Source organism: Cervus canadensis, chromosome 25, assembly GCF_019320065.1.
Source record: "Cervus canadensis isolate Bull #8, Minnesota chromosome 25, ASM1932006v1, whole genome shotgun sequence".
Taxonomy (NCBI): domain Eukaryota; kingdom Metazoa; phylum Chordata; class Mammalia; order Artiodactyla; family Cervidae; genus Cervus; species Cervus canadensis.
In genome coordinates this window covers 28,699,390-28,716,912 of record NC_057410.1, presented here as the reverse complement: position 1 = coordinate 28,716,912, position 17,523 = coordinate 28,699,390, and the positions used below count along the sequence as shown (strand labels likewise).

The following is a 17,523-nucleotide window of genomic DNA, read 5'->3' as shown; positions in this document are numbered from 1 at the left end:
TGCCACAAGGCTCTGTCCTTGTTTTCCTTCAAGACGAAAGAGGAATCCCTCACTATCATAACAACATGTCTACTTGCACCCCAGGGCAGTCTCTCTCAGATTTTCCTCCCCATTCTGCATTCATATGTGTATTTCTCCATGGTACTGTATAACTGTATATTCTTTTCAGATGGGAATGGGGCCTTATCCATCTTATATCTCCTGTATCATTTAGCTCAGTGCTCAGCCCACAGTAGGAGCTAAATAACACACACACACACACACACACACACACGCACACGCACACACATGACTATGTTTGCTTGCTGCCAACCTTGTCAGGGAGTGAGGTGCTTTGGACAACAGAACTGAGAGTTACAAGGATATCCAGAGGTTGAAAGATGAAGGAGATCAACAAGATGAAATTGAATGGGGAGTCATTTATTTAACAAGTGTTTACTGAGCACCTACTGTATTAGGCAGAGTTCTAAGTTTACTGAGTACCCACTGTACTTAGGCAAAGTTCTAAGTACAAAGGATATAGAAGTGGGCAAAGAGACCAAATCCTCACGTTCATGGAAATGATATTCTAGAGTAGGAAGAATGACAAACAAAATGAGGAAGTGAAATGTATGGCATTTTAGAAAGTGCCAAGTGTTCAGTGGAAGGAGATAGAGCTGGGAAGGGGGTAAGAAGTATCAGAGCAACTTGGTGTTTCAGTTTTGGTTTGGGGCAGCCAGAGATGGTGACTTGTAGTTATTTGGGGTTCTGTGAAGGAGCATTCTAGAAGAGAGAATAGCAAGGGCAAAGGTTCTGAAGCAGGGGTGTTCCTGGCATATTTAAGAAAAAATTAGGGGATAAACTAGGTTAGGACTCTTTCATGCCCTGTACTTTTCTCTCCTTATCTTAATTGCAATTAAATACTTGTTTAATTACCTGTTCAATGTCTCTTTCTCTACTGGACTCTACTCAGAGGCCGGGCCTTGTTCTCTGCTAAATTCCTAACTCTCAGCATAGGTCCCGGCACGCAGGAGGTGTTTAATCATAATTTGTTGAGTCTGTAAGTAAATGTGGGGACTTCCTTGGTGATCCAGTGGTTAAGAATCCGCCTTCCAATGCAGGGGTTGAGGGTTCAATCCCTGGCCAGGGAACAAAGATCCCACAAATCTCAGGGCAGCTAAGCCGGCGGGCCACAACTAGAGAAGCCCAAGCACTGCAATGAGAAGCCCTTGTGCTGCAACAAAGATCCAGTGCAGCCAAGATTAAAAAAATAAGTTCAATGTGAATAAATGGCTATTGGGTAAAAGCACCCACTGCACAAGCAGAACAGGCTTGAGTGCAATTAGAGGGAAAGAGGTTGAGGAGTTGTAGCCGCAGCCAGAGGTGAACTCAGGGTGGAGCAGTAAGAAAAGGGGCCGCTGGGGAGTGGTTAATACAAGTAGCTGCCCTGGCTGGGTATCCTCGAAAGCAGGACTGGGGTAGGTAGGGATTGTAGGGCTTGAGGTGTGGTTGAGGCTGGTTGACTTGGAGCAGGAGGTTTAACCCAATGGGTAAAACCCACTGGTACTGTCACATGCTGGGTTTAACGGTAAGTCCATGATTTGAGCCATTTGCACTTTACTGCCCTCTAAGCGGGACCCTTTTGTGTGCCTTTGTGTATAACACTTGGGCTTCCCAGGTGGTGCTAGTGGTAGAGAACCCACCTGCCAATGCAGGTTAGACATAAGACTCGCAGGTTCAGTCCCTGCATCGGGAAGATGCCCTGGAGGAGGGCATGGCAACCCACTCCAGGATTCTTGCCAGCAGAATCCCCATGGACAGAGGAGTCTACAGTCCATGGTGTCACAAAGAGTCGGACATTACTGAAGTGACTTAGCATGTGTGTACCACTTAGCCTCTGAGGGGCCTAGTATTCAAATCTCCAGATCATTTTGTCATTCTCTCCATCGTGGCATGATTTTTTTTTTTTAATGGAGGAAAACATGTTACAGTAGTGTTTGAGAATTTAAGGGGATTCAAGAAGGTCCCTGGGTATAACTGTCATGGGTAAGAATTCACCTCTTAGACAAGTACTTTGAATGCCTAGTGTAAGCCAGACCCTGAGCTGGATGGAGGGGTGGACAAGGCAGACATGGTGGAGTCATGATCAAAGGTCTGTTTATGGGTTGTTCCGGGGTCAGTGGTCTGAGCTGGGTGGGGGCTCAGGCTTCAACCCTATCAGCTGTGTGGGTGGCCTTGAGCAAGTCGCTCAAACCAAAGTGATGGGTCAAAGTAGGCTTAGAGGTCATCTAGTGCAATCTCTTAGATTACTCAAGGTTGCAGTCTCTGCACCTACCCTAAACTCTATGGGGCCTCAGAATCCTTAAGTGAAAAACAAGGGCATTGGACCAGACCCCATGGACTGTAGTAGACCAGGCCCCTCTGTCCATGGGATTTTCTAGGCAAGTATACAGGAATCGGTTGCCATGCCCTCTTCCAGGGGATCTTCCCAGTGAAGGATCGAACCCTCATCTCCTGCAGTTCCTGCATTGCAGGTGGATTCTGTAGTGCTGAGCCACTGGGGAAGCCCTTCTAATACTCTGAAACTATACAAATATGGGGAAGTTTCAAGTGTGACCTCTGCCCTTCACCCTTAATATTGGTGGGGAGGGAGTGGTTGAATCCAGCCCGCAGAGATCTTTCTCAAGAATGTTTGTGCCTCTGTGGAGTGGTCCCCAGGGGGCTAGGGTTTGGAGGTGGGTCCTCATTGGGAGTCAACCCATTTCCCAGATTCTCTTTCTAGACTCCAAGTCTGCCTGCACTGCCTCCTCTCTTCTCGGTGTACCTGAATCATTTCTTGGATTGTTTTCCTTCTCTTCTCTTTCTCACCTGAGTCCTCAGTCCCTTGATCGCCTTTGTTTTCCCCAGAGGAGGCCCGGCCTCTTCCTCCCCTTGAGGTCATCTGTCATTCAGTTTCCTTCCGGGTTGTCTGCTGAATGGGGCTGTAGGGGAAGGAGGAAGGGACTTTTAATCCTCTAGAGGGAGGGGAGACACGCTCACTGTTGTCTGTTGCCAGGGTTGGAGCGTCTACGGGATTGTTTGCATTGCTAGGACTGACTTCCTCATAGCACATCTCTTGCGTGTTCGTTATTCTGTGAGTCTCTGTACTGGCTTTGAGTTGCATTATCAAAGACCCCAGTACCCCAGCCTCAGGGTGCATCAGGCTCTAAGAAATGGGGGGAGGATGAGGGAGAAATAGCCCTCCCTTCATGGAAAGTAGACATTTTGGAAATTTCTGAAAATCAGAGCTGCCAGCCCTCCCTGCCCACAGTGGGAGGGCAACAGGGGAGGCAGCTGAATGCTGCCTGCGTCCTCCACCGGGTGGGAGAATCGCTGAGTGATGAACCCTGGGGCTCCTCCAGTTAGCAAACTCCCAGGGCAGGGATTGAATCTAAAGCCCCAAAGCTCCTATGTTTGTTCCCAGTCCCCAAGGGAAGGGTGTTTCTAAATGTACATTTTATTTTAGAGCCTGGGAGCTCTGATGAGTAGCTTGACAAATGCAGTGCGAGACCCAGGTTGATGGGCCTGGTGCTGTGTGTTTGTGGAAGGGACACAGGCTGGGCTTAGGAATGCTTTATCTGCCGCCATCCCAGGTGGAGAGGCCTGGTTTGAGTTGGGTGGCACCTTGTCGATGATTGCTGGGTTGGGCAAGAGGAGGGACTTGGATACCCTGTTTTTCTGTTTCGTTTCCAAATCTTGCAGTGTCTTTAAGCCAGCGATGACAGTAACACCTCTATTAACCTCCTGGCTTCTCCTGTGCTGCAAAGAGCCTTCCTTCTTCTCCTCTTGTATGTGGATCCTCCTTTGAGAAGCTGTGCTCTCCTGTCCAGCATCTGCAGGGTACTCAAGTGCTCCATTTGAACCCCCTCCATCTTCTTTTCCCCTTGAATGTGCCTCCTTCTTTCCCATCTCCTCCTCTAGGAAGCCTTCCTTGAATGACCCGCAGTGACTTTGCTCAGGGCCCTCTCTCCCCATCCGCCAGCACTGAAGTCCCAGTCTCTGGCTGCTTCCTGGTCTTCAGAATGTGCCCACCCTTCCTGTAGCCTGGAGCTCAGAGGTCAGGCTCTGGGTCTCTTCCTTGGGCCCTGCACGTGCCGGGCATCTATTCCCAGGCGTGTCAGAAGAGGTCAGCTGGAGCCGGTGACAGACACAGTCAGGCCAAGAGCATCTTGCTCTCCAAGGCCCAGCCCAGGCACGGGAGGGGATAAAAATCTCGTGCCGGGCCTCAGGGCAGGAACTCGCTCTTGACGATCCTTTGCAGCCCTGAGACCTTCAGTCACTGCCATGTCTCTCTCTCCCTGCCGGGCCCGGAGGGGCTTCAGTGCTCGCTCAGCCTGTTCTGCCCAATCGGTGGGCCGAAGCAGGTCTGGCTTCAGCAGCAGGAGCCTCAGTTCCTTTCGGGGGTGCCGAGGAGGCTCTCGTGGAAGGACCTGGGGTTCATGGGGAAGGTTAGGGGTGCGGCTTGGGGAGGGGAGTGGTGGGCCTGGGCTTTCCTTGTGCCCTCCGGGAGGCATCCAGCAAGTGACCATCAACCAGAGTCTTCTGACCCCACCGAAGATTGAGATCGACCCCCAGTTCCAGGTGGTTCGGACTCAGGAGACCCAACAGATCAGAGTCCTCAACAACCAGTTTGCTTCTTTCATTGACAAGGTGAGGGTCCACTCAGCTAAGCCCCTGTCTCTGTGCCTGCCTCGGAGGAACTGTTTTCAATGGACTTGGGAAAGGGGCAGTCTAGCCTCCTACTCCTTTTCTAATCACTTACAGCAAGGAAGTCCCTCTTGTGGTCTAACTGGAGTCTCTCTGGTTATGCCGAGGCTATGTTTAATTGGTGTTTTGAAATTCCCTTTATAGAAATGTCATTATAATTCATTGAGTGTATGGGCAAATATTTATCAAAGGCCTCAAAGGCTCCAGGCCGGCTCGACTGTTCCTCAGGCCTGAGAGTTGTCCGGGAGGCTGTGCCCAGGCAGGGAGTCTGGCAGGAGCCTCGGGAACTCTCTGCTTGTGTGGCAGGTGAGGTTCCTGGAGCAGCAGAACAAGGTCCTGAAAACCAAGTGGCACTTGCTGCAGCAGCAGGGGTCGAGTGACAGACCCCAGGGCCTGGAGTCTTTCTTCGAGACCTATCTGGTCCAGCTCAAGACACAGCTGGAGCGGCTGCAGAGGGAACGAGGGTCTCTGGATGCCGAGCTGAAGTCCTGCCAGGGCCAGGAGGAGGAGTATAAAGCTAAGTATGTGAACCACAGCATCCCCATGGGGCCTGGGTGGCAGCTGGGAGGGCTTGAATCAGGCTGCCTGCTGGAAGTGGTCCTTCCTCTGAGCTCCTGGAGTCATAGGACAGGCCTCCCCTCTGGCCTCTCTGCATTCCCACTCTCTCTGATTCTCAGGGGGCCCCATCTGCTGCAGGTAAGAGGCCCCCCCAGCCCCTGATACCCAGGACTGGAGAGCCTCGATTCTAGCAGGCCCTGACTATGAGGGCCACGTTTCTGGTCAAGGTGGGGAGGGGCTTATTTAAAGAATGTTCCTGTGGGTTTTTTCTTGAGAAATTCCTGTTGAGCAGGCTGTGGGCTAAAGTGACTCAGATATTCTCTGGTCTCAGAGGTAGAAGGGAATTCACTTAGTGGGACCATCCCTGGGCCTGTGGCATGATTCACAGCTGGCTGCAGTTCTGGATTCCCCACGAGGTCACCTGGTGATATGGGGAGAGCTCTGAAGCCACAGAAGGCTCAGGTTTGGTGACTATGAGCAAGGAATAGCTGTGTGGCCTTGAGCAATGAATCTCATCTTTCCCAGCTTCAGTTTCCATTATCTGTAGACTGGGATAATGCCTTTCTCACGTTCCAGAGCCATTAGGAGGTTGGCTCCAGGGCCCACATGGAGGGTCCTAGAAAGACTGGGGCCAGGAGACCTGGGTGTTAGAGTTGCATGGGCCATCTAATTATCTATAACCTGGGCACATCTTATAATCTCTCTGATAAAATCCAGAATGCCTGCTTCAGATGATGATTGTGAGCGGTAAGTGATTGTGAGAAGTGTTTGAAAGTGCCTTCCAGACGTGAAGCTAAGTGACCTGATGTCATAGAGGACCTGGGTTGAGAGAGTGAAGAGGGACATAGGACATGACAAAACTTCCTGATGGAAGAATAGAGGTGCAGGCTGGTGGTGGGTCCCGCTTTGGAGCATCTAAAGCGGAGTGACCTTCGCTTGGAGACTGCTTGGAGACAGTCCTCGGCTCTGATGCCAGCACCCTAGGCAGCGTCTTTCTGTGCTTACTTGGCAGGTATGAGTGTGAGGCCCATAAGCGTGCCACACTGGAGAATGAATTTGTGGTCCTCAAAAAGGTGAGTGGGTTCAACTGCTCTACCTGAATCCTTTTTTTTAAAAAAAAAAAAATTATTTATTAAGCTGCACTGGGCCTAAATTGTGGCATGTGGGATATTTAGTTGTGGCGGGCAAACTCTTAGTTGCGGCATGTGGAATCTAGTTCCCTCATCAGGGATTGAACCCCAGCCCCCTGCTTTGGGAGCACGGAGTCTTAGCCACTGGACCACCCGAGAAGTCCCACTACCTGAATCCTGAGCCATTCACTGTGCACAGAATCTGGGCTGCGAGAACCGTGTGTGTGTGTGTGACATGTCACATGCTGTCACACATCTACAGGGACCCTGTGGGGAAATGGAACATATACTTAGATACAGGGACCCTTGAACAAGATCCGACTGAGGGACTATGTGATGAGCTCTGGGAGTCACTGTGGGAGAGGGTGGGGAGGGAGTGGAAGAAGCCGAACCGGTTGGGATGAATTAGGGAAGGCTTCCTGAAGGCAGTGTGGGTCAATGGCAGACAAAAGAAAGAGCAGGGCAAGGCGGGGCTGAGAGAGGAAGGAATGGGAGCTGGAGAGGGCCATAGGGGTGTGTGTGCTGGGCAGTGTGTGAACAGAACTCCTGGGTCAGATAGGGACCCCCAAAGAGGATGTGGGGGTACATGGTTTTTGTCTTTCTGTCCCCAGGATGCAGACGAGGTTCTCCTGAGCAAGATGGAGATGGAAAGCAAGGTGGAGGATCTGAAAGAGTACATCTGCTTCCTGAAACATCTCTATGAAGAAGTGAGGATTCTCCAGGGGCAGAAGCAATGGTCTGCCTAGGGCAGGCGGGATGAGGGAGGGGGACAGCACAGGCAGGCTCCCTGTGGCCACAGCATAGTGGGAGTGGCTGGGAGGTGAAGCCTGGTTAGGGTGACTTAGACACTGGTCATTCAGTCCTTTGACAATCACTGAGCATGTACCAGGTGAATTGCTAGGTATTGAGAATACACCCATGAATAACCAGACAAAAATCACGAGGCTGGGAAATAATGAACACAATAAGCAGTAGACCTGGTAAATAAATAAATTACATAGCATGTTAGAAGTGATAAATGCTATGTAAAAAGGAAAACTGGGAGAGGAGGATTGGGAACATGGAGGGGTAGGGCTGGTGGCAGTTTCAGAGTGGTCAGATGGCCTTATTTAGAAGACGAAATTGGAGCAAAGATCTGACAGAGGTGAGGAAGTTAGCCACATGGTGGGGGGTGGCTTGAGGGATTCCAGGCAGAGGGAGCCAGGAGCCTACTGGTCTTTGAGGAAATGCAAGGAGAAAGAGGGAGGGGATGTGATAGGAGGTCAGGGAGTGACGTGGGCCAGATGATTTGGGGCCCCGAGGACATGTTCCTTTAACGTCCAGGAGTCCTTGGACTGCCCTCACTTCCAGATAAGAGGACAGGGCATGCTCAGTGCCAGCTGGCATGAATGAGGGCTGCCTCTGAAGGGGGCGCAGGAAGTCAGGCACTCTGCCCACTTTCCCTGGGGCTCCAAGGGGAAGGGGAGCCGGGAAGCCATGGGACACTGAGTTGGTCCTCCCCGCAGGAGCTGGGCCAGCTGCAGACCCAGGCCAGTGACATGTCCGTGGTGTTGTCCATGGACAACAACCGCTGCCTGGACTTCAGAGACCTCATCGCCGAGGTCCGAGCCCGGTATGAGGAGATCACCCGGACCAGCAAAGCCGAAGCCGAGCTGCTGTACCAGACCAAGGTGCTGGGGCTGGGGGGCTAGCACTGAGCTGGAAAAGACTGGGTCTCCCTGCCTGCCCCCCTGGGGTGGTTGTCCACCTCAGTCTGGCTGGGGCAGTTCTGATAACCTGTCTGGAGCACCAGGGCTGGGTGGGTACCTTGTTCTCCCTCTCCGGGAGGCAGTGCACGGGAGACGAGCTTGGAGTTCCACAACCTCATCCCACCACGTCCTAGTCTCAGCGTTTCACCTGCATTCCGGATGAGGATGTGAGGAGGCAGAGAGCCGGGGCCATGGTCAAAGGTGAGGGTCAAAGGTCAAAGGTGGGGTGCTCCCCACTGACGGTGTCACCTCTGTTCCCCCTCAGTACCGGGAGCTTCAGGCATGTGCCCAGCTTCATGGGAACAGCATGAAGGAAACCAAAGTCCAGATCACTCAGCTGCAGCAGACAATTAAGAAGCTGCAGAGTCAGATTGAGAACGTCAAAAATCAGGTAAGGGCCCCGAGCCCCCAAGCCTTCTGTCTTAACATCTTTGTGCAGGGGTCACTGCGGGGTTGGTGTGAAACTTTGATAACTCATTGGAGCTTCATATAATTTGGGGTCAAGAGCACTTTGAGCCCCATATCAGAGGGGTTCGGCTCTCCTCCCAGGGGATTCTAGCTGCATGGGCTCCGCACTGCCAACCCCAGCCCAGCCTTCTCACTGCATTCCATGCCCACATGCACTTGGCGCTTTTGGCTCCTAGGGGAGAGGGTTAATTCATCTCTTTTCTAATCTCTTCTTTTGACACTTAGTCCTCAAGTCCAGCAAGGACTCTAAGACCATGCACTGGGTTTCCTGGTCCCCTGTTGGGGAGGGAGAGAACCAGGATCTCAGGGAGCGGGGGACATGGGCAGGATGGTGGGGTGCCGAGGCCCCCTTAGGGTCGGGTGATGCTGTGGGTAGGAAGAGCGGGGAGAGGTGGACGGAAAGGATGGCAAGGGTAGGGAGGTGGTTTCCTGCTCCTCCTGGAGACCTCATTTCCATATTACAGACTCTTAAGTTTTCAAGTGTCTTTGCCCTCACTTTCCCTAAGCCCAAAGAATCGTTCTTTTGGGATCAACAGAGGGTTGAGAGCTGAGACCACAGAGTCAGAGGGTTTCCTCAAGCACTTCAGCCTGATTCCCAAGTCATGTGTGGCCCGTGCATGTGTGAGCAAGGCACAGATCTTGGAGAAAGTTCTTGGAGTACAGATCATCCAAAGGCCATACGCAGTCTCCAGACGTCCTGACCTGCTCTCCTTTGAAGTGCAAGGCAGGACCAGAGGTGAAGGTGACCAGGTCCTATTACTCAATTTGCTGCCACTTTGTTTTGCCCATAATTTTGGACTTCTTGCTTTGGAAGCTTGGGGATTCTCTGGGGTGTCTGATAAGATACAGATTCCTGGGCCTCCCACTGGCAACAGGGAATCAGAGTCTCTAAGGGTGGAGTCCAGAAACCTGCTTTCTCAACAAAGCTCACCAGGTAATGACAAAGCGCGTGGAGTCTGAGCCCAGTGGTGAGCGCTTAGGAGAGTCACTATGTGCCCATGTCTGGGAACCACTGTTCTCCTGTAGAGCAAGGTGTCTTTCCTGGGAGAATCCCTCCTGGGGACCCACCCCCTATTACTCCTCCTTTTCATGCACAAACCTGATGAATGGAGACTAAAGTAAGAGCAGTGAACTGGACCTCAAATGTCCTGAATTAGGGTCCCAGCTCCACCTCTCACTCCTTTCCAGGGCTGAGTTTCTTCATCAGGAGAAGGGAGACAGTGTCCCCATCCATGGGGTGCTTTGTGGAAAATGAATAATGAGAGCCTTTAGGGAATGCCTTCCTTCCTGACCCAAATGTGAGGGTAAATCAGCTAGATGGCTGATTAGACAGGGATGCAGTCTTTCCTCTAGGAGTTTTCTATCGGATTGGAGAGGTGAACACAGAGAACGTGTTTTTCGAATTGAGGCCCATAGTTTGATAGACTCTGACAACATCGGGACAAAGTATTTGAAATGGGGTTGTTCTAAAAAGCACATGGATAATGACCCATCCAGGACAGGAGGAGCTGTAAGTACCTTGGGAGAGAGAAACTATTTGAGGGCTGGCACTGAGGGTTAGGGCTAGGGGAAGAAATACGGAAAAATCACTGGGGAAAGTGGCAAAGGAGATGGATTCATTTCCTGTGGCTGCTGTGACCAAGTATCACAAACTTGATGGTTTGAAAGAACAGAAAACTGTTCTGTCTGGTCCAGAGGCTGGAAGTCTGAACTCAGGTGTCAGCAGCTGTGCTCTCTGAAGGAGCTGGGGGAGTCCTTCATGGCATCTGGTGGCTCCAGGAATTCCTTGTCTGGTGGATGCCTCACTCTCATCTCTGCCTGCATCTATCTCAGTGTCTGTATCCCCTCATCTTTTTCCTGGACATTGGTCACTGGATTTAGAGCTTACCCTAAATACAGTATGATAGCATCTTGAGATCCTTAACTCATTACATCTGCAAAGACCATATCTTTCCAAATAAGGTCATATTCTGAAGTTCTTGGTGGACATGACATTTTTGAGGACACAACTTAACCCGTTCTAGGATTTAAGAAGCAGAAGAAGGAACACTTCCTTTTAGAATGAGAAGAGCTGGGCGTGGCCAAGAATAATTTTGGGCTCATGAGATTACGGTCCATCTCAGCTTTTAAGTTATAGTAGGTACTTCGGGTGAGCGTGCCGTGCTGACAGTCACTTTTTCCCTTATCTCCATGCTTCGCTAGAACGCCAGCCTGCAGGTTGCCATTGCTGATGCTGAGCAGCGTGGGGACCTGGCCCTCAAGGATGCTCAGACCAAGCTGGCCGAGCTGGAGGCCGCCCTGAGAACTGCCAAGCAGGACATCGCGCGGCTGCTGCGTGACTACCAGGAGCTGATGAGCGTGAAGCTGTCCCTGGATGTGGAGATTGCCACTTACTGCCAGCTGCTGGAGGGCGAGGAGTGCAGGTGAGGGGCCAGTCAGGGCCCTGGGGATGTGTGAGCGAGGTGGGGGTGGGGGATGCCAGGCCAACACAGGATGCTGAGAGATTTCTCCACACTCTGAACTGCTCAGGGCCACCTATTCTGCTGGGAGGGATTTAAAATTGGGGGATTCTATCTGCTCAGAGTGTGCTGCTCCAAGTGGCCGAAAAGCACCCTGGGACACACTCTTTGCAGCCCTTCTTAGTGTTTCTTCCTCTTGTCTTTTCTCCCCAGGATGTCTGGGGAATGCGCCAGCCAGGTGACTCTCTGTGAGTATCAGGGGACTTTGGGAGAGGGGTTCCCACGGGCAGTCGAGGACTCTGCTGTGACCCTGGCCTCTTTCTTGGCAGCTGTTGGGGGAGGCAGCACCGTCGTGTCTGGAGGAGCAGATGGTGGCCTGGTGGGCACTTGTGGACTTGGAGGCGGGAAAGGCAGCTTTGGGTCTAGCTGCTCCAGCGTCGTGAAGGGAGGCTCCAGTGTCGTGAAGGGAGGCTCCAGCATTGTGAAGGGAGGCTCCAGTGTCGTGAAGGGAGGCTCCAGCATCGTGAAGGGAGGCTCCAGTGTCATGGAGGGAGAATCCAGTGTCGTCAAGGGAGGCTCCATCATTGTGACTGGTGGCTCTAGCATCATCCTGGGCTCTGGGCAGGGCCCTGTTGTGGGCTCTAGCTCTGTGTCGGGCTCTTCCTCTTGCTCCACCAGCCACACTATCCTGAAGAAGACGGTTGAGTCAAGTCTGAAAACGTCTGTCACATACTGAGTGACCCAGAGGCCACCTACTCACCCCTGCTTTCCCGAGCCCTCTTAGATCTTCTCTCATCCTCATCATTCCCACCCCTGTGCTGCCGACTCTGCGTTCACTGCCCACAGCCTGAGCCGGCCACAGGGGACCCTGCAGAAGTCAGCGGGTCCTGCCCACTTGCTGTTCTGAATGCTCGTCCAGTCTAGCCTTGCTCTGCGTGCTAATTTGCATCTTTACTTGTCTGCTGCCGGCCCCAACCAAGGAGCACAGGGCCCAGCCTCAGCCCACCAGCCAGCCTCGTCCTCCCCTCTCTCTGCAGCCTACAACCAAGCTGGGAAAACTCCTGATTGGGCTTGGCAAGATTGCATCTCCATCCCAAGGGGAAGGGTCGAGGCCCACTGACCAGAGCCTGAGGGCTGGAACGAAGGGCCATACCTTTGCCCTCTTCACCTGCCTCTGGGCCACCATTTCTGTATTTCTGTCCATTTATTCTCTGTGAAATAAAGCAGCACCCAGTTCTCCCTGCAATGGGTCTTCCTTTCTTTCTCCCTCCCGCTTCCCCACTCCTTCCCTCCCATGAATTTTTTTGAGTGCCAGGACTAGGCTTACTCTGGTAAGATGATCAGACCTGTCGTGCTCTCCTAATGTGTCTCTCTTAGCCCTTCTGTCTCCAGTATAACCCCTCCCATTCATGAGAGCCAGACCTTCCTTCTCGGAGCCCTTGGTTTCCAGGGACAGAGTGCGGTTTGGTCACTGAGTCATGTTTGACTCTTGCAACCCCATGGACTGTAGCCTGCCAGGCTCCTCTGTCCATGGGATTTTCCAGGCAAGAATACTGGAGTAGATCGCCATTTCCTTATAACTGGCCTTTTACAGCAAATTCACATACCTGGGGTTTGGAGATTGGGATTTGTGCTGAGGTCCTTTTGTGTCCTCTTGCTTCTTCCAGTCTCCTCCCAGTGATGTGCTGGTTCTAGCTCTACCCAGGGTGGTAAGCTTGGGTCTTGTTATCTCACTTCCATCTCTCACCTCAGAAATTTAACCTGCTGCTTCTCCTGGGCAGGTGAATTCAGCACTGATGCTAAGCCATAGCCTTATACATGTGTTCCAAGGGCATTTAGAAGACAGGCTGCAAGGCAGAGACAAAGGTTCCTTTTGGCGATGTGCAGCTTCTCTGCCACTCCTTCCAGCAATTCTGCTCTGCCCCAGGCTTGCATAGCTCACCTCCCCCACCCCCACCCCACAAAACAAAAGCTATGCAGGTACCCAGCTCACTCTCCTCAGAAGGCAATTTATGGAGTATCTACATTGTTTGAGTAGGTCCTGTGGGCATCTCACACCTCACACCAATCAGATCATTAAGGGATTCCTTCCAACCCTCCACTATGCTCCCTGGTATGCCCGCCATCTCCTCCATCCCCACTGATGTTTTAGTGGCTCTCATAGCTTGCTCCCTAGTTAACTGCCTACAGTAGGCTCTATTCCCAACTGAGGACAGCCCCACTCATCCCTGTTCTTCCTTCTTCCCAAGATTGTGCCCATTTTTCTCTCTGTTGGAAGCCTTCCCTAATTCTCCATGTCAGAATGCACCAGACACTTCCTGGCACAGCCTGTTGCTATTTTTGTCTCTGTCTCTACATGGTTCTGGTCTGGAACCCAGCTTCCATATTAGTCTGAGACCTCTGGGACCTCTGGGTGATCTGCACCCTGGATGGGGATCAGCAGCTCAGCTTGTGTCTGAGGTTTGTTGGGGACTTGGGACAGAAACTATGCCCATCTCTCCTACCTCTTCGTGCTCATTCCGTCTCTGAGCCTGTCTGAACGTGACATTGGAAACTTCTCCCTCCCTCTTTTTCAGGGAGCTCTGCAGGAAACCGGGAGTGTGGGCATCAGAACCAGGTGCTTGGAGAGTGGGAGTGTCACCTTCTCATCCCCCATCAGCCCATAGGCTCCTATACGTCTTCTTTCTTTTTCCTCCTCTCTACCCAGCCAGCTCCCAATTCTATGGCCTGAGCTGCAGGTTCAGTTCAGTTCAGTTCAGTTGCTCAGTCATGTCCAACTCTTTGCGACCCCATGGACTGCAGCACACCAGGCCTCCCTGTCTATTATCAACTCCAGGAGTTTACCCCAACTCACGTCCATTGAGTTGGTGATGCCGGCCAATCATCTCATCCTTTGTCGTCCCCTTCTCCTCCTGCCTTCAATCTTTCCCAGCATCAGGGTCTAGGTCACACCATTGTTCTCTGCTTTAGGGGGAGGCCAGCCCTTTTCTCAGACCCATAGGTTCTCTCCATCAAAAGTATCTAAGAAGGAGCTTTCCAGCCTTTGCCTTCTGTGAGAGAGCCATTAGTGGGTGAGCACATGGTCCTAGAGCTAGACTTCTTGGGCTTGAATCCTGGCTCTGCCCTTTACTGGTGGTGTGACCAGTTCCCTGACCTCTCGTCTCCATGCTTCAGTTACCTCACCTGTGAAAAGGCATTCGTAATACAATACTCAGCTCATAAGGCCATGGGGGGTGGGAACATTTAGGGTCCCAGAAGGAAATCAGTGTACTCAAGGTGGTTCCGCTAAATGGACTTTAATGAAAGAATTCCTTACAGAGGTGCGGGTGTGGCTAAGGACACAATCATGGGATGGAAAGTCCAGAGGTGGTCAGTGGTGGGAAGCCATTGCCACTCCCATCACCCCCCACCTTCTCCTCTGGCAGCGGTGGCCAAACTCTGACTTGCATAGAGGTTTTCTGGGGTGTGGGATTTTCAGTGTTAAAGGAGGACGTTCAAGCATGTTAGTTGCTCAGTCATGTCCGACTCTTTGTGACACCATGGGCTATAGCCTGCCAGGCTCCTCTGTCCATGGAGATTCTTCAGGCAAGAATACTGGAGTGGGTTGCCATTCCCTTCTCCAGGGCATCTTCCCAACCCAGGGATTGAACCGGGGTCTCCTGCATTGCAGGCAGATTCCTTACCATCTGAGCCACTAGGAAAGGGGCTAAAGTGGGATAGTCCCAGGAAAATCAGGAGGGGATGGTGCCTCTGTGTAGAGCTGAAGAGATGAGAGAAAGAGTGGATGACTGACTGGGTGATAGAGATGTGGGAACAGGTAGAAGCTGTAAGCATGGAGGAAGGCAGCCACCCCTAGAGCAGGGAGGAGGTTGGGAGGAAGTACCTCCCATGTCTCCCAGATCTCCTACTAATGTCTCCCACTCCTTGGCCAACCCCCACCTCTGGAAGCCAGAGAGCCAGGGAGTGGCCTGCAGGGATCAGGGAGGTCAGGGAATCAATCGGAGCAGAAAGGATGCATATGGAGAATCCCCAGTGTGGGGACTGGATGTTTTTGTTTTGAAGGTGTTTTTGTATTGAAGGTATCTGCCCTGTAGTAAGTGCTCAATAAATGCCGACTATAATAATTGTTCCTATTAGATGAGAAAACCCTGCCCTGGATGGGGCTCTTCAAGGGCATTGACTGTTTTCTTCATCGCTGCATCTTTCCTGTCGTTCAGCCCATGTTGGGTGCCAGGTTAATGCCATCGGCTGTCTGGCCTCATCCCTTCTGTATCAGCAGCAGCATTCTGTCCCCTCTCTTGTGTCCTCTGCAGGGAGGGGCCCTGGACAGGAAAGGGTCTCCAAAGACGGAGGCCCTTGGTCCAAGCAGCAGAGGTGGGGAGGGAGCCATGCCTCCTCAGCTATGGAAGAAAGGTCTGAATTTGGGTGTCCTGTATAAAGATGAGTGGGGAGCCAGACTGGAGAAGGTGGAGTGGCTCCCACGCCGTCTGGGCTGGGGCTGGTGAGACTGTGGGCTTTCTCTGGGGCAGGTGTTACCAGCCCCCAGCACACGGCTTGGCACAGAGTTCCAGGTAAACACAGGAGGGTGTCAGTCCCTGGGGAGGGGTGGAGGGTGTGTTTGCCGCCAACTCTACTCCCACCACCCTGCTGTGCCTGACTCAGATGGCTGACATCACTCCTTTCCCCACTTGCCACCGTCTCCCCCTCCCATGCTTCCTGGGGAAGAGATAAGGGAGCTGAAAAAGAGGTTATAGCCTCAGGGACAGGACACCAAGTTCCCCAGGAAGTGATGGTTCAGTCTTGGGATGGAGGGCCAGCGCTTTTGAAAGGACTTCCCTGGCGGGCCCTGGTCATAAGCAGAGGCGAGGGGGCCCAGAGAAGTTGAATGCTGCCCAGGGACACACAGCTCAGTGGGGGTTCACATCCCAGCTCAGCTCCCCCAAATGCCTGGTGCTCTGACTCCAAGCAGGGAGAAAAAAACCCCCTCCTGGGCATTGAGGGACTAGTTCTGGGAGCATCTTCACCCCCATCCGGTGTGGGAAAGTAAAAGTGTGAGTTGCCCTGTCATGTCTGACTCTTTGCAACCCCATGGAACCTGCCAGGCTCCTCTGTCCATGGAATTCACCAGACAAGAATACTGGAGTGGGTAGCCATTCTCTTCTCCAGGGGATCTTCCTGACCCAGGGGTTGAACACAGGTCTTTTGCATTGCAGGCAGATTCTTTACCATCTGAGCCACCAGGGAAGCCCTAGGAGGCTGGATTCAACTCCTTCAGGCAACTGGGAGCCACTACAGCCTCCCAGCCACCTAGAAACCATTCCACAGCCTCCTCTGGGCCCAGAGCACCTGGTCTCTGCCTGTTTCCTTGGGCAGTAGGGGTTGTCCCTTGTCCTCTCCTTTGGAACCCCAATCCTGGCCCTGGCAGCTGTGTGGGGACCACAGCAAATGCTGTCCCTGCTCCTTTTTTTCGGGCAAGTCTCTCTCCTTCTGGGACCACTTCCTTGCAGAGCTGAGGTGGGTAATCAGTGGCACATCCTCACCACTTCCTTGTCCTAACACCTGGCTAACATTACATTGCCAGGTTCTTCCTCAGGGATGTGTTTGGTCCCAGCTGCCCAAGGTGGTAGGTACGGACAAGACTCTGTGAAGAGATTTGAGGAGCCCCCTGGCCCCTTCTGGATCGAGACCCTGGGCTCTGTGACTGGGAAGATGGGATGTTGGAGGTATCTATAGGCTTCACGGGGCTTTTGTTGGACACATCTTGTTTTTTCAGCTGCACCTTGCAGCATGCAGGATTTTAGTTCCCCGACCAGGAATTGAACCGTTGTCCCCTGTAGTAGAAGCATGGAGTAACCAGGGAAGTTCCAACACTTTTTGAATCTGTACTATGTCCAGCCAGAGTGGGATGTGTCCTCCACCCACTTCCAACTCCTCCTAAAATGGCTGGGTCCTGCTGGGGGAATGCTGCCAGTGGGGACTCAGGTGGCTGTTGAAGCCCCCGGTCTTTGCCTGCCTCATCTCCTGGCTTTGGCCCTTCTACCTCCTTATTATTAAGTGCCCAGGCCTCTGAGTCAGGCAGGGACCCTCTTCTGTCCTGTGTCCCCTCTGCCCAGCACAGGCTCTCTACCGAGCAGACAGTCTGCTAGCATACAACAAAAGAACAGGCTATCCCCAACCCAGGCTGGCATCCGTGTCCCCAGCCTGGAGCTGCCAGAAGGCACCGAGGCTGTGGGCCGGGAGAGTGGGACTGGAGCAGGCCCGGGCACCCTCTCCACAGCCCATTGCCCAATGCTTCCACCCCCACCACCTGCACAGCCCAGGCCCTGGGGCTTTGGCTTACCACGGGGGCCTGGGACCAACCTCAGAACAGAGGCCCATTAACAGTGGCCACCGGGGCTGGGTGGGAGGAGACCAGTCACCCCTGGGTGGTGGGGG

At 52.7% G+C, this 17,523-nt stretch overlaps 1 protein-coding gene across 1 annotated transcript; it reads left to right on the top strand.

Moving 5' to 3' along the window:
* Positions 1-4,225: 4,225 nt before the first annotated feature.
* KRT78 (keratin 78) lies at positions 4,226-12,334 on the top strand. Its single transcript, XM_043447288.1, has 9 exons — positions 4,226-4,668; positions 5,032-5,246; positions 6,296-6,356; positions 7,025-7,120; positions 7,919-8,083; positions 8,427-8,552; positions 10,832-11,052; positions 11,302-11,336; positions 11,418-12,334. The coding sequence occupies exons 1-9, from the start codon at positions 4,303-4,305 to the stop codon at positions 11,822-11,824; spliced, it is 1,692 nt and encodes a 563-aa protein (XP_043303223.1). The 5' UTR covers positions 4,226-4,302; the 3' UTR covers positions 11,825-12,334.
* Positions 12,335-17,523: the final 5,189 nt, after the last annotated feature.

Coding starts and splice junctions, on each gene's coding strand:
- KRT78 (XM_043447288.1), top strand. CDS start 4,303: ATGTCTCTCTCTCCCTGCCGGGCCCGGAGGGGCTTCAGTGCTCGCTCA. Junction 4,669..5,031: donor TTGCTTCTTTCATTGACAAG/GTGAGGGTCCAC, acceptor CTTGTGTGGCAG/GTGAGGTTCCTGGAGCAGCA. Junction 5,247..6,295: donor GAGGAGGAGTATAAAGCTAA/GTATGTGAACCA, acceptor CTTACTTGGCAG/GTATGAGTGTGAGGCCCATA.